Source organism: Cyphomyrmex costatus, unplaced genomic scaffold, assembly GCF_001594065.2.
Source record: "Cyphomyrmex costatus isolate MS0001 unplaced genomic scaffold, Ccosl1.0 scaffold306, whole genome shotgun sequence".
Classification (NCBI taxonomy): Eukaryota; Metazoa; Arthropoda; class Insecta; order Hymenoptera; family Formicidae; genus Cyphomyrmex; species Cyphomyrmex costatus.
In genome coordinates this window covers 197,146-224,336 of record NW_017277190.1, presented here as the reverse complement: position 1 = coordinate 224,336, position 27,191 = coordinate 197,146, and the positions used below count along the sequence as shown (strand labels likewise).

At 34.1% G+C, this 27,191-nt stretch overlaps 4 protein-coding genes across 4 annotated transcripts in view; 2 read left to right on the top strand and 2 right to left on the bottom strand.

Moving 5' to 3' along the window:
- Positions 1-205: 205 nt before the first annotated feature.
- Positions 206-3,452, bottom strand: LOC108775694 (protein YIPF1). The gene is made up of 4 exons (XM_018542127.1): positions 3,017-3,452; positions 2,526-2,902; positions 1,174-1,351; positions 206-645 (listed from the first exon to the last, which is right to left on the bottom strand). Exons 1-4 carry the CDS (start codon positions 3,213-3,215, stop codon positions 440-442), a joined length of 960 nt encoding a protein of 319 aa, XP_018397629.1. The 5' UTR covers positions 3,216-3,452; the 3' UTR covers positions 206-439.
- Positions 3,453-3,620: 168 nt separating this feature from the next.
- Positions 3,621-6,884, top strand: ZnT49B (solute carrier family 30 member 9). The gene is made up of 11 exons (XM_018542133.1): positions 3,621-3,701; positions 3,801-4,315; positions 4,369-4,558; positions 4,650-4,732; positions 4,959-5,082; positions 5,156-5,294; positions 5,370-5,693; positions 5,770-5,982; positions 6,053-6,187; positions 6,264-6,377; positions 6,813-6,884. The coding sequence occupies exons 2-11, from the start codon at positions 3,817-3,819 to the stop codon at positions 6,855-6,857; spliced, it is 1,866 nt and encodes a 621-aa protein (XP_018397635.1). The 5' UTR covers positions 3,621-3,701; positions 3,801-3,816; the 3' UTR covers positions 6,858-6,884.
- A 428-nt stretch (positions 6,885-7,312) lies between these two features.
- LOC108775679 (uncharacterized) lies at positions 7,313-10,794 on the top strand. Its single transcript, XM_018542110.1, has 6 exons — positions 7,313-7,859; positions 8,571-8,913; positions 9,085-9,419; positions 9,519-9,637; positions 10,188-10,365; positions 10,459-10,794. Exons 1-6 carry the CDS (start codon positions 7,668-7,670, stop codon positions 10,636-10,638), a joined length of 1,347 nt encoding a protein of 448 aa, XP_018397612.1. The 5' UTR covers positions 7,313-7,667; the 3' UTR covers positions 10,639-10,794.
- A 274-nt stretch (positions 10,795-11,068) lies between these two features.
- The window catches only part of LOC108775719 (CD151 antigen), an 85,428-nt gene continuing 69,305 nt past the window's right edge, over positions 11,069-27,191 (bottom strand). Inside the window, exons 4-6 of the mRNA XM_018542170.1 lie at positions 18,345-18,518; positions 14,342-14,503; positions 11,069-13,866 (exon numbers count right to left, since the gene is read on the bottom strand). Coding sequence (XP_018397672.1) covers positions 13,720-13,866; positions 14,342-14,503; positions 18,345-18,518 — 483 coding nt within the window. The 3' untranslated portion in view covers positions 11,069-13,719. The remainder of the gene's footprint in view (positions 13,867-14,341; positions 14,504-18,344; positions 18,519-27,191) is intronic.

Here is a 27,191-nt window from a genome sequence, read left to right as displayed (position 1 = left end):
ATTATGTACAACGTCGTGGAGATTATTTCGTATGATTGTAAATGATATATGTGTTGCGTTGATGTAACGCGTCCCTATATTGCAGTAGGGCTGTGAAATAAATCAACCAGACACTTCTCGCTAGTCTTGTCTTTTGTCCCTAAAAATATAATTGCGTAGTAGGAAAGTTTTATTAAACCGTTTCGTTTTCGTAGAAATGCATGCCTAAGGGACCACGATATTCTTTATTCTTATCTTAACATAGTTTACAGAGTTATAATATGTATTATATTAATCTACATTCAAATATTATTCTACACGATTAGCGCCATGTGCCTATATATTTTGATTGATATATAAATTAAAAAAACAGTATTTTAAATAAAATCTAACACAGACACATGAATAGATAAATTTCCTTAATAGTCTCAAATTCTTATCAGATCTGCATTTGGATATTTCAAAATGTCGTTGGTGATACGTTAGAGCTATTATTTTGTATTACTTTATGCAACACACTGGCCTGCGTAGAGGATGTTATCAATTCGGTCATATTGACAGAAATAGTTTTTGATGACGTATAGAAGAAATGCAGCATTAAAACAGTTGTCAACAATAGCTGCATAAGGAAAATTGTAAAACCACATAATATAATCCTATGCCCCCCTGTAAAATCAATTATTAAATATATTTATTTTGCTTGATATATTAATTATTTTATTTGTTAGATTAATTTGATTTAAATGGTTCTTCAAGTATTTTCTATACAATTGGAAAATTGTATTAAATTTAACTAGAATATATATATAGAATAGAAAGTAAATTTGTTAAGAAGTAACACAAATATTATGTAAAAAATTAATATAAAAAAACGACACTGACACAGTTTGTAAGCAAATTGTGGAAGAACATTTTTTAATAAAATAAACATAATTTGTTCAATTAACACATTTTAGTCATTTGTCTTAGAATTTATGTTTTAACATATATTATTTTATGTTATTTGCTCATTTACTTATAAATTATGTTATTTTAACAATGTTAAGAAATGTAAAATATCAATTTAACACAAAATATTCAAATAATACAATCATGTTATATTAACATTATAATATGTATCAAAATTTTAAGAACCGGTTTTTTGACCATATTTTTTAATGTGTACACACATTTTAAATACAATATGTATCTTACCTACAAGTATTGGTAGCAACGATCTTATTAAAATTCCTCCAGATAAAAATGTCACCAATATAACTAGACTCCATTGCAACCAGTTAATTTGAATTATCCACAGGAAAACTACCGGAATATAAATGCTTAAGGAATATCCATACAGACACAGAAGTTCTAAGAGTCCTGGAACGTAATACTGAAAAATATCAAAAAAAAATTACATAGCAAAATAAACAATATTTAAAAAGGATAATGTAAAGAGCAATTCAAGAGTTATCGATAAATAAAAATAAGAAGTTATTATATATAAAAAATTAGAAATATAATTAAGAGAGATAAATTCAAACTGCATACATAACATGTTTCAGCTCCTAGATTAAGCCTTCTTCAGATGTAAACAAAATCATTTTATCATAGTGAAGGTAGAATTATAAATGTATTAATGAGATGTCAGATAAGTGACTTCCCGAGAGAACAAATTCGCTGACAAGAGATTGGTAAATTCAATATTGGTAAAATTGGTCGGTAATCTATTGTGGTAGAACGTGGTGTAAAAAAAAATGGATTTCCCATTGTCTCCCATTATAGCGGATTTGATACTGCAAAAGTTAGAGAAGAGCGCAATGATATCGTTTCATAACATCCCGTTTTATTTCCGATACGTTGACGATGTGCTTACTGCAGTCTCTCCTTTCAAGGCAGAAGATCTATTTAATCAATTTAATTCTTTCCATCTTCGTCTTCAGTTTACTTTGGAAGTGGGGGGGGGGGGGCAGCACTTTAAACTTTTTGGACCTGACAATTATAAAAAACAATTAACTGATTTTTGACTGGTACCACAAACCAAGTTATTCAGGCAGATTTCTTAATTTCCTTTCTATAACCATCCGATATTACAAAATAGAGATACAATAATATCACTAATAGATAGAGCCATTTTATTATCCAACATGATTATAACACTAAAAATTTAAAAACAATTATCAATATTTTATTAGATAACGATTACCTGATTAATTTTATTTTTGATACAATTAATAAAAGAATCAATAGCCTAGGTCAGAGAAATACAAATTGCCGATGTCATCTGTCATTAATAATGATATTAATAATGATATTGATACATCTGAAGAAGGCTTAATCTAGGAGTCGAAACATGTTATGTATGCAGATGGATTAATTATATTTCTGATTTTTTATGTGTAATAACATTTTATTTTTATTTATCGATGACTCTCAAATTGCCCTTTATCTTATACTTTTTATGGTTTTGACATTGATAGTTTTATTTAATTAGTATTTATTTTTAAAAATAATATTTATAATATATACTAAAGATTTAAAGCTTAGAAAAATACTTAATAACAAACCCCAATCACTTCTTCTGCACTATATCTGTTGGTCAACTTGAGTGTACCCCATAGGCCTAATGGTACAATCCATGCATAAAGAAATATAATAGTGGCTGCATATGTCACAATATGAAAATTATATCTCCAGTGATACTTGTTAGAACTAGCAGTCTGCAAATAGTTTACCATGTTCTCACTAATCGCAATAGCAAACACCAGAGTCACACTTATCCAGAAAGGTCCATATAAATCTGGATTTGGCTTTATGTGCGTTAAAAGATAATCGCTTCTATGTGGTATCATAGAACGCTTGAGCTTCTCCAAGATGTCGTTTGTGTTGACATTAAAAAACTTTTGGTAATACTCAATTGTCCAGAAGTTGTGCTGAGCAGTATCTAAAAAATGACATACTCTCGTTTAAATCATAATAATGTACCACAATAATATATAATGATTACTTATATCGATAAAAAATGAAACTGAGAAATTCTCCAAGAAACTATACAAACCTTCGGTTTTAGCAGGCATTCCTTGTAAATCTTCTATTATGCCAATATCCACCGAGTCATTTGAAAGGTCATTAAAAGGTTGGTGAGCGGAGGTTCCGGTGCCCAGCTGTCCTTCGGAGTTGCCAGCATGACTTATCGATGAGAAATCGTGGAAAGATATAAACTGCGAATCTGTGTCTTTTGATTGACCACTATCCATGATTAAATTGCTTTTTCTTCTATATTATGGTTCCTGTCTCTCGTAAAAAAAGTATAGGAAGACAATACGACCAACGATACTTTTTTAATTAATGACTCCCGCCTCCAGATGACCAACGATACAATTGCAATAAATTGCAATAATATTATCCTTTATCAGTGATGACAGTATGACACTGATGAAAGTGATGTATGTACATTTGACGTCCTTAAAGCAAAGCTTTCAGCTCCTCCATTTTTCCCCACCCAAGTGACACAGTGTCATCACGCGTCACAACGGACAGGCGCACTCGTGCTGACTATACTGGATTCACAGATACCAACAAATACTACATGTAGTCGGAAAGACAGATTTCCTAACCTGAATAGTCGTCAACTTTAACGCTAAATATCTCGGTTCGTAGGGCAGAGCGACACTTTTTTCTGCCAGATTCTTTCGTTTCATGCAAAAACGCGACGAATAAGCCTGATATGATCGATTTTTGAGGTGAGGCAGTGATTCTGTATAATTACCTATATTATTCTATATTATTATAAAAAATTTCTTTATAATTGAAATAGTTAAAATCGATTTATTCTTTTATAGGTTAAGTTAGGTATGTATGCCTGAGAAAAGAGGGGTAAAAATAAAAATGTTTCATCGGCCCCATAATTTTGTAAATTTTATTCGAAACGTAACATGCCGATATCATGCCGATCAATTGTGTATATACGAAGTTGGGTTAGTTAGAAGACATGCCAGTATTTTAATAGTGCCCAAGTATGGTACACAATATAAAGTTAATGCTTTTTCGAATTCTCAAAAAGTCTTTGCCAACAGAAAGATAGGTAGGCACGGGGTTTGCAGATGGACTTGTGTGACAAGATTTTTATCCGATGATGCAAAGTCTAAAAATAAGTCTGAAACAAAACTAGCTGAGGAAGTTCAGCAGAGAATAATCGAATTAAATGAAGAGAAATTAGGTAAATTAAAAGAGAGAGTATTAGACATAGAACCAGTTATTTCTGACGAGAAGAAGGAAGGACAGGCAGCAAAATTTGTTGAAAAACAGTCTACAGAATCCAAAGAACCATCAAAAGATGATGTCATCTCAAAGAAAGGTATATCAATATAGACCGATTTAAGTTCAAAATATTAATCTTCTGATTTGTAGCAAAAAAGAAAGTCAGAGTTGACAAATCAACGTCTTCTTTGGAACGTAATTTTATTACACCTGTGAGGGCTATGGCAGATTTTTTGTTAAAGCCTTCTGATTTAGAGAGCTTGCCAAAAACAAAAAGACGTTCCCCATATGAACTTGAACCACCTATCACAGTTTATTGGAGGAAAGATGTCGAGGCTAAGTAAGAGAACTGATTCGATAAAAATTTCTATATACTTATGCTTTAAAAATTATTTAATTAAATGATTTAAAGTTTTTTTCTTTTTTCATAGAGCTTTAGAAGTCTGGGGATCTAGAGAAGCTTTGTTAAAAGAACTTTTGAAGAAAGAAGTTGAACGGAAGATCTATCAGCAAAGTAAATATTATATGTACATCTTCATATATATACTTTTATCAATTTACTTAATTTAAAGTACTTGTTCCTATAAAAGAGAACATTTCATCAAGACAGAGAATATCTGTGCTTAGAAAATATCCATCTTACAGGATTATTCACATATTCTTAGTCTAATAGGAGTATCCTATAATAATAAAATAAAATTAATTGGTACAAAGATTGAAATACAAGCTTTTCGTCATAGATGTTTTTACGGTCAAACGGAGATTGAGAGATTACAGACGGGAAATTGGCAGCAAGACGGAAATAATTCAAAAGGAAGGTCTTTTTGGAAGATCTGGTAAAGTAGTGTTGACTGCAATTGCTATGTACGTACTGCATTTATTGTACTGTGTATCATATAATTGTGTAGATTTGCTCAATTAATTTCTTCTTTTCCAGAAATGCTAGTAATTTTTTGTGCAAGTTAGTTGCTTGGTTATACACTGGCTCACACAGTATGTTTTCCGAGTGTGTACATTCTGCAGCAGATACTTGTAATCAATTGATTCTAGCATATGGCATTCATAAATCGGTGCAGGTAAATAAATAATTAACGCGAATAATTTTAAAATTTCTATCAAGTTCAATTTTATTTATACAAATTATTTTGCAGAATCCTAATCCCGATCATCCATATGGTTATACGAACATGAAGTACGTTTCCTCATTGATATCGGGTGTGGGAATCTTTTGCGTCGGTACAGGTCTTTCCATCTATCATGGAATTCATGGTCTTCTTTTTCCTGCGCCATTAGATACACTGTTCTGGGCATATTTTGTCTTGGGTGGATCTTTGCTATCTGAAGGAGCGACTTTAATGATAGCATTACACTCTATAAAGAGAGGCGCAGAGGAAAAAAAAGAAAGTCTTAAACAGTTTGTTCTGGAAGGACAAGATCCGTCTGTGAATGTTGTGCTCATGGAAGACTTTGCAGCTGTAAGTTGTTATTCTTCTTATTTTTTGTTAAATCTGTTAATTAAGCATTTAAAAAGATTTTCTATGTCATTATTAGGTGCTTGGAGTCATTGTTGCAGCTGGATGTATGGGCTTGACCTCATATTTAGAAAATCCAATGTTTGACGCTATCGGTTCACTTCTGGTTGGCGGTCTGCTCGGTGGAGTGGCGTCTTTTATAATCTACTCAAACGTTGCTGCACTTGTAGGAAGGAGTATCTCGCAAGAGAATCTTGATAAAATTAATGCTGAATTAGAAGCAGATATAATGGTAATACTAATTTTAAAAAACCAACTCGATATTTTAAATTCGTTGATTTTTACGTTTGTATACGTTTTAGGTTCGTGCGATTCATGATGTGAAAGGCATTGACATGGGTAATAATTTAGTAAGATATAAAGCCGAACTGGATTTTGATGGACGAGAACTCACAAGATCTTATTTAGATAAACATGATCTTATTGCAATGTTGGAGGTATAGATTTTATATTCTTATTTTTATTTTGAAAGATAAGATATTATATTAATAAACATCAAATATTTTTTTGTAGGAAGTGAAAAGTATGCAAAATATTGATGAATTAGAAGCATTTTTATTAAAACATGGTGAAAATATCGTAGATATGCTTGGTGGAGAAATTGATAGAATCGAATTAAAATTAAAGGTAAACAAATATGTTTTGTATGTAATATAATAATAGTATATATTAAAAATAAATAAATAATAAAGCTCTCGAAGTCAAAATAATAATAAAGGTAAAGTAAAGGACAAATACGCGAAAGTCGGTAATAAATAACAATTAAAAAAGAACTTACATGTAAAATTACAATTTAAAATTAGAATATAATTAAATAAATTTTGATACATTATATGTAAACACTTTTTCATATCAAAATTTATTTAATTATATTCTAATTTTAAATTGTAATTTTACATATAAGTTCTTTTAATTGCTATTTATTACCGATTCTCGTTTACCCTTTACTTTATCTTTATTGTTATAGTATATATTATAGTAGCTTTTTGTTGTACACTATGTGAATATTTAAAATAATAATTAAAAATTTTTTATACGATTTCATCTTCTCATGATTTTCAGAAAAATCATCCAGAAATACGGCATTGTGATTTAGAAATTCTATAAAGACTTATTGATATATAGATTCTCAATTTAAATCTAAGTAAAAGTGGATGTAAATTATTATTTTGATGTAAGGAATTGTTTTAATAGAATTATTTGGACATATGCTTCTATTATAGGAAACAACTTGTGTTTTATTTACTACCACAGAGAGAAAAAAGAATTTTTGTAAAGATTTTATGTATGTTGTACAGATCTTGTAGAATTACCATTCAGTATAATAAATCAGGGACTTCTTAAACATATAGGTATTGTTACAAATGTCTTATTTATTTCTAAAATGTTGTAATTTATGTGTGTACACTCTTTAAATTCTTTGGAATCTTATTCATAAAGAGTGAATATCATTCAAGAGATTTTAACTGTCGGTCGGATATCTTGAGTTTGGGTAATGGTAATGCTAACGTCAGTGCTATTTTATATTTTCTTATAAAAAAGAATGATGGCTAAATCGCATATGTTAAAATATAAATTTTTATTCTGTATATTTTATTTGATTCGTTTTGAATGAGTTAAAACGAAACTAAATATGCAAATGTATACTGAACTGGTCGCTATCGAACTTAATATCACAACAAAGCGTTACTATGGGTACCTTGTGATCCTAAATACAGACTTAAGTCTGTGGTGTACACGAACAACACTCTGTGGTGCGAAGTTAAACTAATAGTTTTATATATTGTACAAATACTTTAAAGTTGAAAAGAAAAATTCATATGGATTTATATACGCGTTTGAAATTAATTGCGAGATGGTCGCGAATCGACCGTAGGACAACTGAACGATTAATTTATGCTTTAATTGCGTATTAAAATGACACGCGGAAGTCGAACCTCTCGAAGATCTGCAGCGATCGGTAATCAACAGCGGAATGATACCGAGGATGAAGTTTCTGTTCGCAGTGTGGAGAACGATAACTACGTGAAACACGGTAGCACGCTGTCACAGAAACGATGGACCACCCCGGAAGAGTCGAACCGACCTTACGAACGAAAAATCAAATCAGTCAGTATTATTTATATACAGGGCAAAAAGTAATTCAAAAATTGTTCAAAGTATCTAGATATAATTAACTGTAAATTATTTGTAATTTGGTAATAATTACAAATTGCAACTATATTGCAATATTTCTACATATGTAATTAGTATTCAATATTCAAAAATGAATGAATGATTAATTCACTCTGGCAGTGTACATGTTATTTTATTCATCGGTAGCGCAACATTGTATTGATCTAATCAACAATTAATTTAATAAATTATTAGCATTTTATTTGTGTCAATTATTTATTATTTACCGGGCTGAGAAGCACTAGGTAATTATGTAAATTTAATCCTCAATTAGTTATTGGATTTTTTTCTAAAAAATTAATCGTATTTAATATAGAAAGATGAAAATAAAGAAACTGAAGAAATAAATTGTTGAAGATGTATATTTTAATTAAAAACATGTCAAAATATTATCGTAAAAATATATTTATTTCTGCAAGTAAAATTACGTTATAATTAGAAAAAGTGCGATTGCTATCGGTTTTTTACGCAACCTGATGATGCTAGGTAGAAAAAAGTTGAACACTTAACTTTTTCTTTTTCTATACATCGAGTCTCTTCCCGATTTTTAAAAATTTTGCGCAATTTTCAAACGTTCTGAGTATGCCATATCTCGTAACTGAGGGTTAAAAAATTATAATTGAACTTAATTATTTAATATCTTAGAATTTTCCTCGAGGACAAAATAATACTGAAGACACGGAGACCGAATCATCGGATGTTAAAAGCAATAATAAGTCACGCAAAGCCGAATTACACTCGACTCGTGGAAAACCGGGTTATTTAGACATTCACGTGAACGAAGAAAGAATTACATCGGGATCTCTTGGGAAAAAGAGGAAACATAGTAAACGGACTGAAAGACGAAAGTTTGAAACACGGCCTCGCACAGCAGAGACCTTTCATGATCATAATCGAGTAGATATCGGATCTTCTGTGAAACGCTACAGTGACAGGGAAGGTAGTGTCACTGATAAATCGCGAAGAAGAAAAAGACACATTTCCCGAGGTAAAAAAAGAATCCTTTAAAAACATCATAAGAATCAAACTAAAAAAAGAGAGCTGATAAAAATCTATTAGAGAATCTATTAAAGAATATATCTGCATTAGAGAAATTTCAACATTTACGAGGAATAAAAATAAAATCTATAACATAAATTTAATAATTTTTCACGCAAAGAGGACGACGAGGTACCTATCACTGAGATCTTGAAAAAGGCTCAAGAAAATGCGCGCACAAAATACGAAGAACCTGTGCCACTTTCGGAATTGACTACGGACACAATTTATATTCAAGGCAGAAGCGGCTTTAGCGCCGTGAAAATTGGTGGATCGAGACGTGCTTTGGGAAATGATACGACACATGCAACAAAAGATAGAGGAGGCTGCGTTTCTGCAGAGACTCGAACTTATACGCTCATAAAGGTAGCAATCACAGCGCAAAAATTTTGGAAATGCACAGGCCTCGTTTATCAGGGTCTCTTGGGCGGTATGGCATTTCTGCATTTTATAATGGTAAACCATTCTTTCTCAACTACCAGTGTTCGTTAATTTAAACATAGATTTTATGGATATAAATTTAAAAAAAAAAAGCTATCTGATTTATGATTGCAGGTTCATGTCTTTTTTAACACTTCAATGGAATTCATATCGAATTATTCAATCTTCTCCGAAATATATACGAATATATTCTCATTCTTAGTTGCTCTTTGCATCATCTCCATCTTCGATAAGTATGTTCGACATTTAAAAAAGAAGATTCGCCATAATTTTACCTTTAAGGCTCCTGTTCATTTATCACCACTAGCTCAAATTACAATATCAGAAAGCGAGAAAATATACAGCCTTGTGCAAAAGTATTAGGCACCCTTATTATTATTATGGTTATATTCGACATGCATTCTTAGAATTTATTCTTTTGTCAGTTATTCATTAGATGGTATATTTACTCTAAAATGTGAACACAGATATGGTTTCAATGAAGTAATAAATGATAGAGGGATTAATTGAGATTTTTTGTATTTTTCCAATTAAGTATTATTCTATTATCGGTGTTCGTAGTGAAAATATACAGTCAGTTTTACATCATGACAAGTATTATGACACTTTTTGACCAAAAATAGAATAATTTTTTTCAATTCTCTTAATTTATTCACATTAGTTTAATTTCTATTTATAATTTTTATAGTGTATTTACTGATATTATGATCTAAGCTAATAGTGGTGAGTGAACAGAAACCTTAAATATCGTTAATTTCATAGAAGATATATCGATGGTTTTAGATTCGATCTGGCGCGGCTTGATACGGAACACTTACGCGAGATTTACACGGATCACGCGAAAACGGCGATCGCTGTTCCGCTTTACCTGGTAACGTTTGGACTTCATCAAGCATCGTCAAAGATGGACGATCAGTTAGCTCTAATACATTATCAAAGCATCAACGAAACATGGTCAAATGTAAGAATATAATGACGATTTAATAGATTAACAGCGAAGAAACGTGCGTAAGATTTTTTATGTAGCTTATGTACGTTTTTTTGTTTTTATTAGAATACGACGCAGGAAACTTTCCTGGAGGAGTTGAATGGCTGGCAGAAAATAACGATAACGAAGGACCTTCTCGCGATTTTCGCTTGGCTATTCGTCGCTCTCGGAACGCGGGATAACATGCTATTGACGTATCTCGAATCGATGGTGCAATACGCGAGCAACGCGGAATCCCCGAGATGACATTCGAAGAATGACTTTCACTGTCAAACGAAACAAATGTGTATGAAGTTCTTTCATGCGCAGACTGACTGCTATAAAGTATTGAAGATAGGAATATTTTAGAAAATAATTATTCAATCTTCTTTATATAAATACTTACCCCGATGCATATCGATTCGATCCTATCCAAACATAACATGTCACGATAACGTCCAAATAACGTTAAAATGAAATTGATTAAAAAATACTTTTAGTATATAATCGTGGTATTTTTGTAATCATTTTGACATTATTTTGATGTTATAATGACATGTGTTTGTTTAGATATTCCATGTATAAAAAATACACTGATATTTTCACTAACCAATGCTTCAAAGGAAAGCAAATACGATTTAAACATTTATTTGTAACAGAATAGCGTTTGATATGTACAATATGTATAAAGTTCGCCTAGACGCTAATCGATAATACATGTATACATAATAGCAAAGAGAGGACAATAATATTAAGATTAAAACCCGCTAAACAGAAACTAACAGTAACGCGCGCGCGCGTTACATCAATATTATAACTTCCCTCTCAACAATATAAGTGTAATATGATACTTTATAATACGATATTTTACAGATTGCATCAACATATTGGTTAGTATGTTAGATAGGCTTCTTTACCAAGCATGTGTGGTCGATCAATTACATTTATAAAATGTAATTAGTTGATCAATACGTTGATGTAACACTTAATACATAACAGTTACATTATTGATTAGGAAGTTATAACATTGATGTTATATTTAGTCTGTATTTAGCAAAGATAACATATGATCCAATGATACAGTAGTAAAATATGTTTGGACTTTTTCTCGTGCGAGGACATCGGTGGAATCTGCAATTGCAAGATTTTGATCATCAAACGATCGGCCGTTGTGATCGCGAAATAAATGTGTATCAAAATTCATACCGCGTGGGACACAATGGAGGGGGGGGGGAGGGGCTATCGATCGGTGGGAAAATTTTTGTAGCTTACAATTGTCGATTCGAGCGGCGCGCTCTCGTTTTTTAACGCGGACGAAGGTATTTATCCATAAATAATGTGCAAAGGCTTGTACTCATTTACGAAGCAACGGATATATACATGCTGCTTGTGTGTGAAATTTGTTACACGCTAAAGTCTCTCTCTTTTCCCTCTTCTCCGCTGGTTCCTCTTTAATTAACAATTTACACTGTCACGACGTTCTTTTTTTTTTTTTACGTGTACTCTAAAATATCTCTGAGCTTAACAATATCATGAAGGCACTGTTTGCAGTTCTATCAAGTCGATTTTCGCCTTGTCTACGCTGCACCGGATACAGATCGATCCGTCATCGTGTTTACGGTAGGTGCATGAATTCGTTCAATCATATTTATTCAACGACGCAGTGCGTGCGAGCCAAGATGAAAAAAAAGACATGTTAACTAAACTCGATGACGTGCGATCCAACCGTAGGAAAATTGACATCACTCGATCAGATCTTTTTGTCAGACCGCGAGAAAAGTCAGACGTGGTCATGTGGCTTCCATAACGCGCAAGTTTCATTTTTGTCATGGCTTTTACAACGGCGCAATCGGTATACTTGAATCGCGATTGAAAATTGTGCAAATTTGCAATGGCAGTATCGAGTCAGCGCCTTCGCGCGTGCAAAATTTCGTCGAGTTTGTAAAATATTACGTTCGACAAAGGAGATTAGACTTTGTGTATCCAGATAACCAAAGTGCAATATGCTAGTAGTTGCCAGCAAGTTCAGTCATGATTTTAAAGCAAATTTCTATCCATTGTATCCTCTTTAGTTTAATTTCTGCCATTACGATTTACCATAATGTAATAACGGAAATGCATCAGAAATGGAGCATACCTTGTCATTATGATGTCGTAATTCAGCAAACAAGCTGATGTTATTTGTCGTTATTTTGATACAAAATAATATTTGACCAGAATAACGACAAATAAGCTTGTTTGCTGGGAATGCAAGGTACTATACTCATTTTTCAATATATTTCTACCGATATTAGAAAAACAATAAACTATTTCGGCTGTTTTTTTTTGCTAGTGATCTACTAACATAATATGCAACACACAATTTGCGATACATTCTCTTGGTAGATTTGGCTATCTGGATAATTAACGTTAATGGACCGACGATGCACTATAAAAAAGGATTCAGGTTCGTTTTTATTCGGGAGAAAATACCACAGAAAATATTCAAACACCATTGACAACGAGAACTACAGTTTTGGCTAGTCGTGAGTCGCGCAACCGATCGGTTGCGCCGATCGCGAAAGGCCTTAGATACATACTCGAGATAATTATACTGGTCCTGCAAATGTGCCCACGCATGCTTGTTTATTAAAAGTGTGTTCATATCTTTGTAATTTCTTGCGTGGGAACGCTGCTTGAAAAGGCACTAAAGCCGGATTTAAAACCTGTTGGCATTGCTGCGAGCTTATGAAAATTCTGAAACGATACAATAAAGACGGTACCATTGCGAAATAAATCATTACGAAGGCACGAACAAAGTCGATCGATTTCAGAAGCGATTTTCGTGATACGTTTCAGTGTTTTCTTTCATTTCTTTGTAATAGCACCGTCTTTGAAAGGATCTATTTAATATCGTTGGTAATGCAGACGAGTCTTAAACCCAACTCCGTTGCACAAGTGTTCAATGATCAGAAGCACCTTTTGCTTTCAGACCGCAAGACGTCGGAACGATTTTTACAATTTATTGGTTTTTACCTTTGAACTTTTGCTTCCCTCTTTGATTGTCCGTAATCACGTAATTTGCGCAAAGTTCGCGGGAAGCGAGGCAACGATCGACGGAGACTGCGCCGTTTCTTTATCGTTACCTCTATTTTCACTTGTTGATACCTTTCTGAACACGTTAGGGGAAGAGAGTGATGAACGAGAGCCCGCGGTTGAGGATGGTTCCCTTTCATCTGTACGATCCCGCGGCTGTAATCGCGCATCCTCCCGCCCCTACTCCGACGATCAAACGGTCTCCGGATTGTTCTGCATGTATCTGCACCACGACTGGCCGTTGTTGTTGCCCTCGGGGCATTGAAGCAATTCTCAGTCGTCAAAGTCGTGCCTGAGCTTTATATAAAGGCAGGAGCCGAGAACGATGCCGAAGAGCTCGAGGACAGATAGACCGAGCCCGACAGCGCCCAGGATTATCAGGTGGTCTTTCGTCGTCTCCAGGAACTTGTAAATGCAGCCCTAAAATAACAGATATGTATATTTATCAATCTTGTGTAAAAATTATGTACTTCTGATGAAAAAGCTTATTTATTCGCGTCGATATTTATTTTGAAAAATTATAGTTCTTAGTCATATTAGACGCATTTTATTTTTTATAATTATTAAGTAAAAGGTATCAAATTTACATTGTATTATCCACCTACTTATCATTGTTGTAACCGAATAAAAACAAAGGTCTATTCTTTATCGTTGTACTAAACTGTACTAAAATATGTTTTCGCTTTCAAATATGTTTCTATTTTTTACTTTAAATACAATTTCATATTATAGTTCAGTTATAAAAAATCTTACAATATCGTACTTAGGAAAAGATTTATACTTTCTTTCTTTCTTTCTAAGAAAATAAATTGAATTCAAGTATAAGCTAATGTCACATCTCTGATATATAATCAGCCAAGGAAAGCAGAAAAATTCAAAGTCGCAGCAGACATACCGTGTACTGAATATTGGAGGGATGATCCCTTTTCCCACAAAGTAACGTCGGTGTCTTGCAGCAGCTGTCAGGTACGACGCTGCCGTTCTTGAGGACCTCCTCATCCTTATGCCACTCGCTCACGAGCCAGTCCTCGAATCTCAAGGCACCGCAGCATTTGAACTGCAAATTTCAATAATAGTGTCTCTTACGACAATATCGGGAAGGCTGAAGAAAAGTAGGCGAGTAGTTCCCGCGTGCCATGCATCCGTTATGTAAATATATTTCTCTCAGCCATCTTTACTGAAGAAAATTTTAATTACTCCGTGAAAAAGGAAAGAAAGAACTTTATAATTAAAAATTTTGTAACTTTTAATTAAAATAAATTGAAAATTCATTAAAAAATATATAAAAATATGATACTTTCGACTACACACAGTACCATATTTCTTATATTAATAACGAATCTTTTATAAATGATTATGTACCAAAGGAGAAACTGACAAGTTTTCGTCTACATTGGAGTCCGTTTTGTTAATTGTAAAGACACAGAGAGGTCCATCTTTCTTATTCTCCAATTCCGTTTACGACGTGTGCAATAAAGTATACGCGGATAAGACAGAAAGGGGGGAACGATGATAGCGGCGATAGCAACGATAATAGCCGCGGCGTACGATACTAACGATAGCAGGACGCGTTATACACCGGAGCATCGTGCAGTCATTGAGAAAGGAGGGTCAGAGGGAGCTAAGGGAGGATGGAGGGGAGTAGATTAATGGAGGTGAGAAACGTGTTCCGGCGGCGGCAGCAAGTTAAATGGTAACTTTAATGCGGGCACGTAATCCCGCGGGATTCATCGCGCGCCGGAACCATTAGTCGCGATAAACACTTCTACGGATCCTTTACACGTGCAGGCGTTACGGTCAACGAATTTTGCCTTCCTTCTTGAACACGCATAATTCGGGCGTCCCATCATCGTCTTAGAAATGCTAGGATTAATCTAGATTAGGCTATGCAATTGTTAAATTATTATACCCAATTTGAGTTATTTTTTTTATATTTCCATAAACAGTCACGGTCTCTACTCAATATGTCATTAATTTAATTAAAACAATGGTGTTAAATAATTTAACTCAATATATAATATGTATAATATTAATTTAGTTCAAATTTACTATATTTATTAAGTGTATATGTTAATATGATCACATTGTTTACTTTAAATTTACTAAGTAATTCAACCACATGTAATGTAGGTTGAATTACTTAGTAATTAAAAAGTGGATTAAATACCTATATTTAATTATGTATTTTGAATTAAAATAATACATTAAAATAAAATGTTGTTTAATTTAAGAAATTTATTTAAATTTTTAACCCTTTAAGCAAGCAGACATTTTTCCAATGCGTGCATATTTTTTTATACGAGTTATGTTATTTTGGTTTCTTAAAATGAATTCATGTGCTTTTTAATTAATATAAATTAAACGCAGTCTATAAGCACCAGTAACTGCAACACAGATTTTGATGTCAGCACCAGTAGTAATATGGTTCATATCAATAAGAAAATCATTCGACTTCAGCCATGACTGTGAGATAAAATCTAAATTAAAGAGAATATAGAAAGAACGTAGAGATAAATTTTTAGTGAATATTCCACGTGAGAGATATATCAAAAAGATTTTCGTGCGCATTCGTCACAGTACCGGTGTATACGAGACATTTATTTCCGTTCGCAGAGTCGCCTTAAAAATTCCCGACGAGCGCTGTCGCGGTAAAACTCGATTTCCCGAACGGAATGAAATGCTTGTACACGTAGATCCTCTGTGTATAAATAAAATGCGAATCCTGAATTTCTCGCTTGCCCGACAGTTTCGCCAATTTCGGCGGACGGAAGGAGGTTTAATGTCGTCGTGCATTCCGCGTGAAGAAATGGAAACGAAAATCTCCTCGGTCACGTGGCCAATGAGATCCGACAGAAGGGTGAAAATTGCAAGGCTTGATTTATCAGGATAATGGGTATAGTGGGAGCGACTTAGCTGCCGCGCCATTATCACAGTGCCGTAAATCCCATCACGTGTACGCATTACAAGTCCGATTCAAATCAAGATGCTGCACTCGGCGCAAAGTGGATCGAGAGACAACACGCACGCGATTAATGCTCTATTAATGCTACGCGACGGAAACGTTCCTTCAAAACAGGCAATATACACGTGATCGGCGTAATCCCATATACTACCGCACTCTCCCTACCCGTCGAATTAATCCTGCAAATATAACGAGCAGCTAGCTTAATCCTACGATTAACAACTTCGACTATTAAACGCGTAAATTCTCGTTTAGATTCTTGCGAGACGCGTAAGTGCATTCGGAAGAGAGATGACGCGCAGAGTGACGACATTGTGCTCGAAAGTATGAGACGAAACCGCAAAGTTTTTCGCTGCGAGTTCACTGTGGCACTAATCGATTTATAGCGAATGGGCGGGAAACTGTTCCGCGATGCGATAACGATGATTTACTATTGTAAGGTTCTCGTAAGAGAGTACCATTCGTCGGCGGAGGACATAAATAAAAGTGCCCTGCTCGCGTGATATCATGGGCACAAAAGCCGCCGCCGCCGCCACCGAAGCCATTTCGAGCTGCATTCGTAAATTAACGTCGAGTAATTCTGAGATGACGCGGGTGTGGCTTTCTTCCAATCAAGGAAACGCGGAAGAGCCATGTGGTGTTGGAGCTGTTGTTATCATCGTAAAAAGTATATCAATTTAAAATGAATTATACAATTAAAGGAATATTTTTGCAAAAGTTTCTCAAGTATTAGATATAAGAATTGTTAGGATATCGGTCGCTATTAATAGCGCCTCTATACAAATATCTATCATTGTATTAGGTTGGAATAAGTTTGTAGTACTATAATACTTTATTTTTATTACGTTTACATGTTTTTAAAAAAATTTGGCAATCACTTGATAAAGTGTTGATTTTAAGAATAGGTTTACTGTTTTTTTTTTTATTGCATTACGATTATTTTTAAGAGAGTTATGATTAATCAAAGTCAAAATGCTCCTTTTATTTAATCCATGATAAGTCAGTAACAAAAAATAAAAAACAACTTTATATGAAACACATTAAGTTTTCACGCGTTAGAAAGTTGAAAATTTTCTAAAGTTTTTTTGGACACGTGACAGACAAAGTGAAAGGAAAATTTCTCATTTTGTTCAGTTTGTAGTTTTCTATATGTTAAAATAATGCTCAAACTCAAAGAAATTGATTAAACTTACCAGATGTAGTGACCTTCGAAAAGTAGAGATTTTAAGCAAAATACATTTTGTAAACTTAAATTTCGTTAATTTTTTACAAAGTTGCTTGAATTTTGAATTTTGCAGCGCTATGAACTTTTGTTCCATCCCATTACATACGTATTATTTTGTTTCGTTTGTATACCGCTTCTTCCCTTTTACGTATAACGGACTAATCCCTCGGTATATCTATCTCTTCATAAACTCTAATTCTCATCAAGGAAGAATCGCGAATTGGCCATAATTATTCATGATTAAAAGGGTGTTCGCCGATCCTGGAACATCCTCCATTTGCGAGCGACGATCGTATTACATATTGACAAGCCATACGAAACGTTTTCAGCAAACACTCAACGCCGGTATCATATTGCGTATTTCTGATGGCACCGCAACGATGAAGCACCATTGAAGCTGCGCAAAAACGTAACTTGGGGGAGGTCCACAGCGCACAGAGACGCAACGGGAATAAAAATGACAACAAGGGAGGAAATTGATACCGCGGGGACTGCATGCACGGTATTCGTGATATCGGAATACTGGTCCTATTTTGTTCACAATTGTTCGATGGATGACTCTTCAAGCGCAAACGGCCGTGTACATGTACCATATATATATATATATATATACAAACAAAAAAATATATACATATACATATATTATGTATACCGGATCAGCCGGAGAGGTAAATAAGAAATTCTTCCCGATACACGGGAGATCGTACTTACTTCTTTCTGCATTTGGTCGATGGCCGCAGTTTCTCGAGATCGCACGGCATAGTTCTCGAGGAAGGTGCGATTCAAATTCATCTTCAATTCAGGGCCAACTTGTTCCTCATACAGACGTGCCAGGGCACCGACTCCGGCCTCCAGAACGAGCACCGCCATCACCACGAAGATGTACTGTGTCGGCAAAAGAAAGACGAAAGAGATTAGGACAACATCGGAACAGTCTTCCTGCAATCACGCGATTATAACTCAACATTTAACGCCTTTATCTAATGAAAGGAGTAACGATAAAAGAGCAACGAATGCCTCTCCGTCTAACTGAATGGGAATTTCGATAAAAACTGTCGAATGAATTCTATCGTTGAAAAAAAGAACAAGAAAATAGAACGGCTTTTAATAATAAGGAAAAAATAATTGACTTATCACCAAATAAATGAACATTCGCTTTATGTCCGAAAATATAATTCTTTGAAATGACGTTATATATGAAAGAATGATTTCTAACGCGCACTCTTTACGTGATAAAGCCCGAGATTGAATCTGTCAATTCTACCGTTATATTTTCACACAGAGAAGCTTCACACGTTATACAACGGTATTTATTTTTCGTGCTGTTGTTCTCTCTTCTCGTAGCTTTTTTTTCACGCCAAATCATTGATTCGCCTGATTCAAAATACGAATATCTCTGATATACGCAGTTCTCTATTGAAAAATGTACCTTTCGCGTGAAAATGGCGTATTTTGCGAATAAAGTTTGAAACAAAAACAAAATATATAAATATATAAATAAATAAATATATATATATATATATATATAGAGAGAGAGAGAGAGAGAGAGAGAGAAAGAGAGAGGCAGGTTCCAAAACGTACGATGTTTAATACCGTGCTTTCGCGTAATTTGTAATACGGATTTACGTGGAGCAAAGCCGCTGGAATATACGCAGAGTCACCTCGTTCTTTCGGAGTCATCGTCCTTCATCTCTCTCTCTCTCTCTCTCTCCCTTGTAAAAGCTAGCGCAACATATTAAAATTGCGTAATGTCCACCGAAGCTTTTCAGACTTTTCATGAATATAAACCCCTGCCGAGGGACGGAGCGCGCGCCATGGCAATCCCCCTTTCCTATGAATATTCAAATCTTGGTGACTAACTATCGCTCGTTCGTACTTTCGCAAGATTTTGCGACCCGGAAGAGAGGCGAATGTATACTAAGAAACACGTGAGAGAGGGGACTTTTTTTTATTTAATAATACGAACAGTTATTAATTCTGTTCTATACGGAGTGGCTTATGCGTTGCGTCATCGCGCTTAGCTTATCGGAAACTTAGTCGAATCGCGAGAGAGCAGAGTGTGCATTAGATGGATGAAATATTGGTCGATGTACGGAGAAGAGGAAGTGCATGAAGGAGAAAAGGGGAGCCGCATTGCCAGCTAATTTGTGATCGATTCTCAACTACGCTGGGAATTAAGCCGCATCGCACTAGTAAACGATGCTTTTGCGCAGACATTTAGTATTCCTGCGGCTTAATACAAGTGATGAAAATGGTAAATGGTATCGCAGAAACTAAAAGATTGATGGGAGCTTGCTAAAACTCATGATTTAAACATTTTAAGAGGATATGTTCACCCTGACAAATCTTTTAAGATCGTTGCATATATAGCACGATTGTATCGCATTTCATAAAATATTTCAATTTCTGCACAATTAAATTATTCGAAAGCAATTTATATTATTAAATTTATGTCATGATGTAAAAAAAATTTGAATCAATTGGAATTATTTTTAATCATTTCTAGTTGCCACTACAGAATATTAATATATCGTTAATTTAACTATAAAATAGAATTTAATAATTTAACTACACTATTAGATATTAAAAGAGAGATTACTTTTTCAGAGCTGTGTGTGTGTGTATCTAATTAAATTTTTTAATATTTAGCAAAACCATCCTTTTCGTGTGTATAAAAGAAAACAAATTATGTAATTTACGCGTTACAAAATTTTTTGAGAAAGCTTTTGGAACATAAAAGAGTCAGAAGATAAGTTTAGTTTAATTATAATCAGAATAAACCAACATAAAGATATACACCGCGTTTGCGGACAATCGCGCTCATCTCGACCTTAAAACTGATTAACAACGTGCTCTTTCAGTCTCTCAATTAGATTGGGATGCACAAGTTAAACGTATATGCGAGAAATTAGAGCAGCCAAGAGTAAGTAAGCCGGTGACGATCGATCAGATTTCCGCGTAAACGCACGCAGTCCAGACGCAGAGTAAAATGTGGAGTTTGCGATGCAATAACGTATGATAATTCGTAATATACGTATCAGATTGCCCGCGAGCAAGCGAGCGACGCGAGATAAACGTTCTACGTCGACTTTCATCTTCGTGTAGTTGTTAGTCAGTATCCGTTTCGGTCATTAAGTCGAAGCACAGGGGGCAAGCAGAGATGAACACACGCGGATCGAAACGCGCGCTTCCGCTTCCTTCGGCATGCATCAGCCGTTACTCGGAACTCCCGAGTGCGTTGAGAGTAACATTGAGAGGTTGCGACATCCGCTGCCGATCTCAATGTATATCTATAAGTGTACGTACATCATATTAGTACCTAAGTCAATAAATCGCACGGGATGTCCTATATGGCGGAAACAATGCGGAGAGGGTAGGAATGGCAATCGACAGTTTGCGATTGGTGAGGAGGCTGACAGTGAAGGGGAGAGACGATAGATTAAACGCACCAATTGCTTTTCCACTATATAGCTGTGTGTGTGTGTGTGTAATAAAAGAAAAACATGCGCGCACACACACATGATTTTGACCAGGAGACGGAAGCCGGTTGAACGTTCTCGAATAATAGTTCGAGACCGATGCTCTTGTCGCGGGAGCACTGGAAAACGTGCAACCTCGACTATCAAGTAAAGCTTGTTGAAACACAAATCGGAATTCAAAGTGCAAGCCTGGACACAATAATCCATAGGGAAAAGAGAAATAGCCAACGTGTACACGGCAGCGCATGCGGCAGAATAAAAAAAAAAAAAAAACTTTAAAGTATATGTACAGGACTTTATTAATGCCCTAAGTAATATTGTCTATATTTAACGTTATAAAAACTTTTAAAACATACTTTTTAAACTATAATATAGAATAGACACGATTTTTTAAAGAACTTTCTTATAATGAAAAAGCGTAATGTAGATTATGGAAAAAAGACTTTTATGTTACTCTTTCTATAAATCTTGTTTAAATCAGCCAGAAAATGATAGTTTCCTCTTTCTTTAGCATATAATATCCACAATATTTTAGAATTGCAGCGAATGCTGAAACTTGCAATAAATTTAGTTAATGTTTTTAATCTTCTGAGCATGAATAGTATCCCATTGTATTCGTCGTTATGCACAGTGCAGCAAGATAAACTTCGTCTTGAGATTACCGTCGCGAGACATTGAGAATGGAGTTTAAGCCGGTCATGGTTCTTGGACTTAACACGAACCTGTGATGGAAACAAGAGCAAGTACCGGAGTCAGCAAATACCGCCGCATGGAGAAGACAGATCATGAATGCACGAATGAGTACTATATATTTGATGAAATGCCAATTACAACTATTGCTGTAATGGGAACTTTAACATAAAATAACTCACTATCGAGTGATATCTTAATAATTATATACGTTAACGAGATTTAAACATTTATTATTAAATTTATTGATCTTTAGGAGGCAAGGGTCTATTTTTTAAATCTTACAGTTTTTCCTTGAATTAGTCAAATTTATTATAATTTATTATTTTATTGTATTTCTTGTCTCGAAATATGACATTGTTACGATACCATTATAGTGATTCACCTATTCTGTGAAGATTAAAAAGAAATTAAAATATTTGCTATTGTATTCAATAGTAAAGTTACTACTTTAGCAAAATATCGCGTGGCTAGATATATTAACCTTCCAAAACTGACACTGGGCTACATAAGATCCATTTAACTTATGTTAATTAAAGGACACTATAATTAATTTCGAGAAACTCGTGCAGAAAATAAGAATAATCTAAATTTGCAGATGTGACATAAAGAAAATTGAATTATTTGACATTTTTAACAAAGAGATTTATGTTTAAGTGGGTTCAATAAAAATCATCAGGTCCAGAGGATTAAAATACAATATCTAGCTGTAAAAAATGTTAAGAAATAAATATATAATTTAAAAGCCAAGCATTAAACAAAAAATTCTATACATTCATAGAAAATCATATTTTGAATATTCACTTTATCCGTGAATTCTAGATCAGAATCCTGAGAAAATGCATGAGCCGACAAACAAAATCGATCGCAAAAAATAAGACTGGGCAGACCATGTATTATGTACGTATAACTTTCTCCATGTACGTACTCATGAAGTCTTTCCTCTCCTCCGTCGAGTCGCCAACTCGTGTTCATTATGTGGATTTACCTACCCAACACCGGTAAAAATCTTAATTGAGCACCATATAAGGTCTCGGCTAATGAGACGGTTCGCTCGTGCCATCCGTGTATAGATAGTGAAAGGGAGCAGGAAAGTCGAGGCAAAAGGTTGCCGAGGCAAGAAGGCCACCTCCCTGGAAGGCTTTCTTGCCTCGAGGATCGCCGATAGTTTATCGCTGCTACGGTGGATTAAGCTCGTTACTTCGTCGTTATTAGGCAACAAGCACTTCCGGATCACGAAGAGGAACGATGATAATATCGACAATACGTATAGAAAAATATCCAGTAACGAATAGTATACACTGTTAATTAAAAATGCGGTAATGACATAATAGTAAATTGACGTTTTGCTTAAAGGCAAATTATATATTAGTAGATGTAATGGATAAGATCATCGAGTAGAAGCCATGCGTATGATAATTGGAAAGTAGAGGAATGAGTCGCCGATTGGATGAAGACATCTTGCATTGATTGTCGATAGTTTCCCCAGAAACAACAACGTAGGTTGTTATTTTATGATTATGAAGGCATAAGAGAGGATTTTACGAAAGTAACTATTACCACGAGTTTCTAGCTGTTTAGAGAGAAACTATATAGCGGTCCATTCGCTACAACGGTATCAGAGTTTACCAAACAACGAGCTAGCTGTAAGATAAAAAGCGATATAATGTAACAAATGTATGTTGTTAAAGGTACTATTTTACCATTAGTATTTCGACGTTATATTAGCATTATAGTTTTTACTTTTTATCATAATAGACGTTTGTAGCATTTTAAAGTTGTATACGCCCGCGGTTATAGAATTCCTTCCTTCCCTTCTTTTTGTTCTTTCGTATCTTTTTTTAACTTCTTTAATCATTTTCGTACATCATTGAAATAAACAACTGATATTAATGTAAATAATAAATAAAAAAAAATAAGGTTAAAGAAATGAGTATATACAAATAAATATATTTAGAACTGAAATAGTTTCATTATAAAAAATTTAACGTATCAAGTGATTTAACGTAGTAAGTGAATTAATTTAATTTTAATATCTTTTCTTATTTAATATCTTTGCTCGTTTTTCTGACCATTGATCTTATATTTATTTATTACTTTGCACGTAAGCAGTTTGTATTTCTTTATATATTTTAACATTCATGTAAATATCAGTTAACATGTTTTGTATCCAAAGTTTCCCATTTAGAACAAAGAAGGTAACTTTAAGAATATAAAGAAAGAAATTTTCTGTTTCTTCTTAGTTGTTGCTGCTATCGTAGTTGAATAGCGGGCGACTCCGTTATCTCGCAATAATTGTGCAATTCAACAACTTGAAGTCGGAAATGTAATTAGGAAAAAGGTTCCTGACTTCACGAGAGACTCGAGAGAGTATCCAAATAAGCGGAATAAAACGCAGCGCGTAAAACAATAGGGCGATACTAAATGAGGATGGGAAGAAGGAAGTTAAGAAAACGCTGTCAGGAACTTCTTGGAGAGATCACCGATATAACTTCGTTAAGGGCGAAGTAAAATCGTTATTCTGCCATTGTGGCGGACGCGTTTCGCGGGTAGCGCGCGGACTCGCGAATTTTCCACAAGGGCGGAAATTATGCTTCTCTCGGCAGGACAGCGGCTACAATCAGGCAGGATATTGTTCGTTTTCGCGAATGCATGGCCAGGAACACAACGAAAATGTGGAACGGAAAATTTTGCACCTCCCCGCTTATTGTGATTGCAGAGCGCGATTTTCCACGCGAATTCCCAAGCTTCGTCGTAAGTGTAGCGACAAATTATTATAAAAAGGATTCCCTTTTTCATGTCCCGACGTGATGCAAAAAGCTCATTTTCTCTGAGCGCTTTCGGACAATTCCATCTCATGTACATGTATTTTGTACTTAATAAATTTTCGGGTAAATCTTTATATACCTTCTACACAATGTGTATGCTATTTAAATATCGCGATTTGAATGAGAAAGAAAGAAAAGCTAAAATATGCAATATGAAAAATTTCAGGCATTCGACAGGTCTCTATATCGATGAGTTTGAAATAACTTGAAAGACATAAAATAATAGGGTTTACTGAGCGAACAAAAGAGACGCGTCCTAGAACGCGTTTCTTCGCGAAAGGCAAGGAAACGGTCGTTTTATACTGTTCGTAATCCGAGACGTCCAAAGAGAGCGGAAGCATAAAAATGAAACAATAACGGCTAATACTATGCAAAGTACTTTCAACCTGTCGTGAAGCTCAACTTTATGCTTTAAATTAAATTATGCTATGAACTTATATGGCCGTTATTTCAGGAATGGAACGCGCAAACAAATATGATACAGCGTATCTATTTTTATGTTGGTTACGTAACATATTGCCTTTCTACCTTTTATTATTAAAATGTAAAATAACTTTGTAGAATGATCTTCCGTGAAACTTACGCTGAGAAGTTGAAAAATTTCGAAGAATTTATTTCTCAACAGATAATAATGGAATATTCTGTGCTCGTTTAAAATTTAATTTTTAATTGCTTTTACAACAACAAATAAAATATAAGTGCGTTATAATTATAATACAACGTCCTAATTTATTATTTCTGCACATAAAACAGCAATATCATAATCTAGGAGAGCTTTAATCGCTTAAAATTTTACCTGTTTTTATTGCGAAGTCCTTAATTATTGGTCGTATTCATAATAACTCATACAGCTAAAGGATTAACGTTAAACAAGACGAAATTATTTCCTCATTTAAAAAATAATATAACTCAAAAAGTATTATTTTCGATTATCACGAATGGAGGTAGATAAAGATTATTTTTTTCAATCATCCAATGCACATTAATTTAACTTCATAGTCCGTTCGCCGCGCCAAATAATAATAATGCTTGTATCATTCTTAAAATTTTTCAAAAAAAGTCATAACGCCTTTTATAATAATGATACGTTTTGAGGTTTGTCATTTTTGTAAATAAAAAAAGAGTCTTCCATATGTTTAGAGTTAAGATAATTTTGATGATCAAAGTTTGCAGAAGAAAGTGTTCTATTTTATTGATCAAGATAAATATAAACAGAGTTGGTGATAATTCGAGTTGTATTAGTTTTGACAAATTATTCTGAATTCGTCATAATTTTTCAAGATAATAAAATCGTCACAATTCAAAAAGGGTGGTTTTTTAAGAGTTTTAAAATAAAAATAGTAAAAATGACATTTAATTATGTTTCTAAGAATACAAATTCTTTTTCATATATATATATTATATATTTAATTCGTCAATATTATGAGTATAGTTAATTTTCTGTTATATAAAATGAAGAATAATTTTTCCCTTTTTCTGAAGATATCAATTTTTTAGTAGGTTTGAAGTAAAAGTATGAAATCATTACAAATACGTCCATGTCAAGTAGCAATTAAAAATATCGTACGCTTATTAAATACGTTATTCCGTGATGCAAAGAGCAAGATATATCAAGTAATGTTATCTGTGTAAAAAAAAAGATTGTCGAAACTTTATCAAGCTATTACGAAAGTACGTTTTAAAAAACGGCATCGAGAATTAACGGAGAAACAAGCTCGTCTCGCGAGTAGCGTTTTCCCTTTCGTTGCGATTGCACGCCTCACCGAAAGGAGAGACGACAGACAGCAGCGTAAGAAATGCCGATTCACCGTGGCTCGTTTCGTCCGCGGGCGACGAGGAAACCGCGCAATTATAAAGACATTAAACTTGACGAGCTCGTAGTACCGACCGTACCTCATTGAATCTTTACCGCCGCTGAAGATTGCCGCGCCTGCAAAAAAAGGGCGCGATGTAGAATTCCAGGTCCGCCTTACGAGCAATTCGCTCCAGATAACTCGAGGCGGTTCGTCTCAGAGTATCTCGTATAATTGACGACCGGGTTTCAACGGAAAAGACGAAACGGGAAATTTTATAGAAATACCGTTTGTGCTGGCCGACGAAGTGACGACGCGCATCACGCAAATTTATCGACCTAAAAGTGCATCCTGCCATTAAACTTCCAATAAATGTCTTTTACGTTAGACGCGTCGCTTTGTGAGATACGACCGAGAGAATTCAACGATTGCTTTTATCAATGCGAAACGGCAGTAATCGCATTCGTTGAAAGAGAGTTTTAGGCAAAAAATATGTTTGTTATATAAAGTATATTAAAACGATAGAAAATGTATATGCTATTAAACGTGTGTTTAAAATTGAAATAATTATTGACACGAAAATTATAAGTCATGGGCGCATTAAACTACAGAGAGAAAATGTACCGTAAATTTTAATAAATAATTGTTTGAATACTATTAATATAACATTTAATTATAGAAAATAAATATTTGCTAATATTTGAAATAAAAAAATGTAATAATTAAATTATTGGTTTTTGTACTAAATAAATATATGGTTGCAAATTT

What these genes read in the sequence shown, in the direction of transcription:
- LOC108775679 (XM_018542110.1), top strand. Translation starts at nt 7,668, where the DNA reads ATGACACGCGGAAGTCGAACCTCTCGAAGATCTGCAGCGATCGGTAAT. An exon ending in AAAAAGACACATTTCCCGAG is followed by an intron (nt 8,914 to 9,084) that starts GTAAAAAAAGAA and finishes TTTCACGCAAAG; the next exon opens with AGGACGACGAGGTACCTATC. An exon ending in CATTTCTGCATTTTATAATG is followed by an intron (nt 9,420 to 9,518) that starts GTAAACCATTCT and finishes TTATGATTGCAG; the next exon opens with GTTCATGTCTTTTTTAACAC.
- LOC108775694 (XM_018542127.1), bottom strand. Translation starts at nt 3,215, where the DNA reads ATGGATAGTGGTCAATCAAAAGACACAGATTCGCAGTTTATATCTTTC. An exon ending in GTGCAGAAGAAGTGATTGGG is followed by an intron (nt 1,352 to 2,525) that starts GTTTGTTATTAA and finishes GATATTTTTCAG; the next exon opens with TATTACGTTCCAGGACTCTT. An exon ending in GTTGCTACCAATACTTGTAG is followed by an intron (nt 646 to 1,173) that starts GTAAGATACATA and finishes TTGATTTTACAG; the next exon opens with GGGGGCATAGGATTATATTA.
- ZnT49B (XM_018542133.1), top strand. Translation starts at nt 3,817, where the DNA reads ATGCCTGAGAAAAGAGGGGTAAAAATAAAAATGTTTCATCGGCCCCAT. An exon ending in TGATGTCATCTCAAAGAAAG is followed by an intron (nt 4,316 to 4,368) that starts GTATATCAATAT and finishes TCTGATTTGTAG; the next exon opens with CAAAAAAGAAAGTCAGAGTT. An exon ending in ATCTTATTGCAATGTTGGAG is followed by an intron (nt 6,188 to 6,263) that starts GTATAGATTTTA and finishes ATTTTTTTGTAG; the next exon opens with GAAGTGAAAAGTATGCAAAA.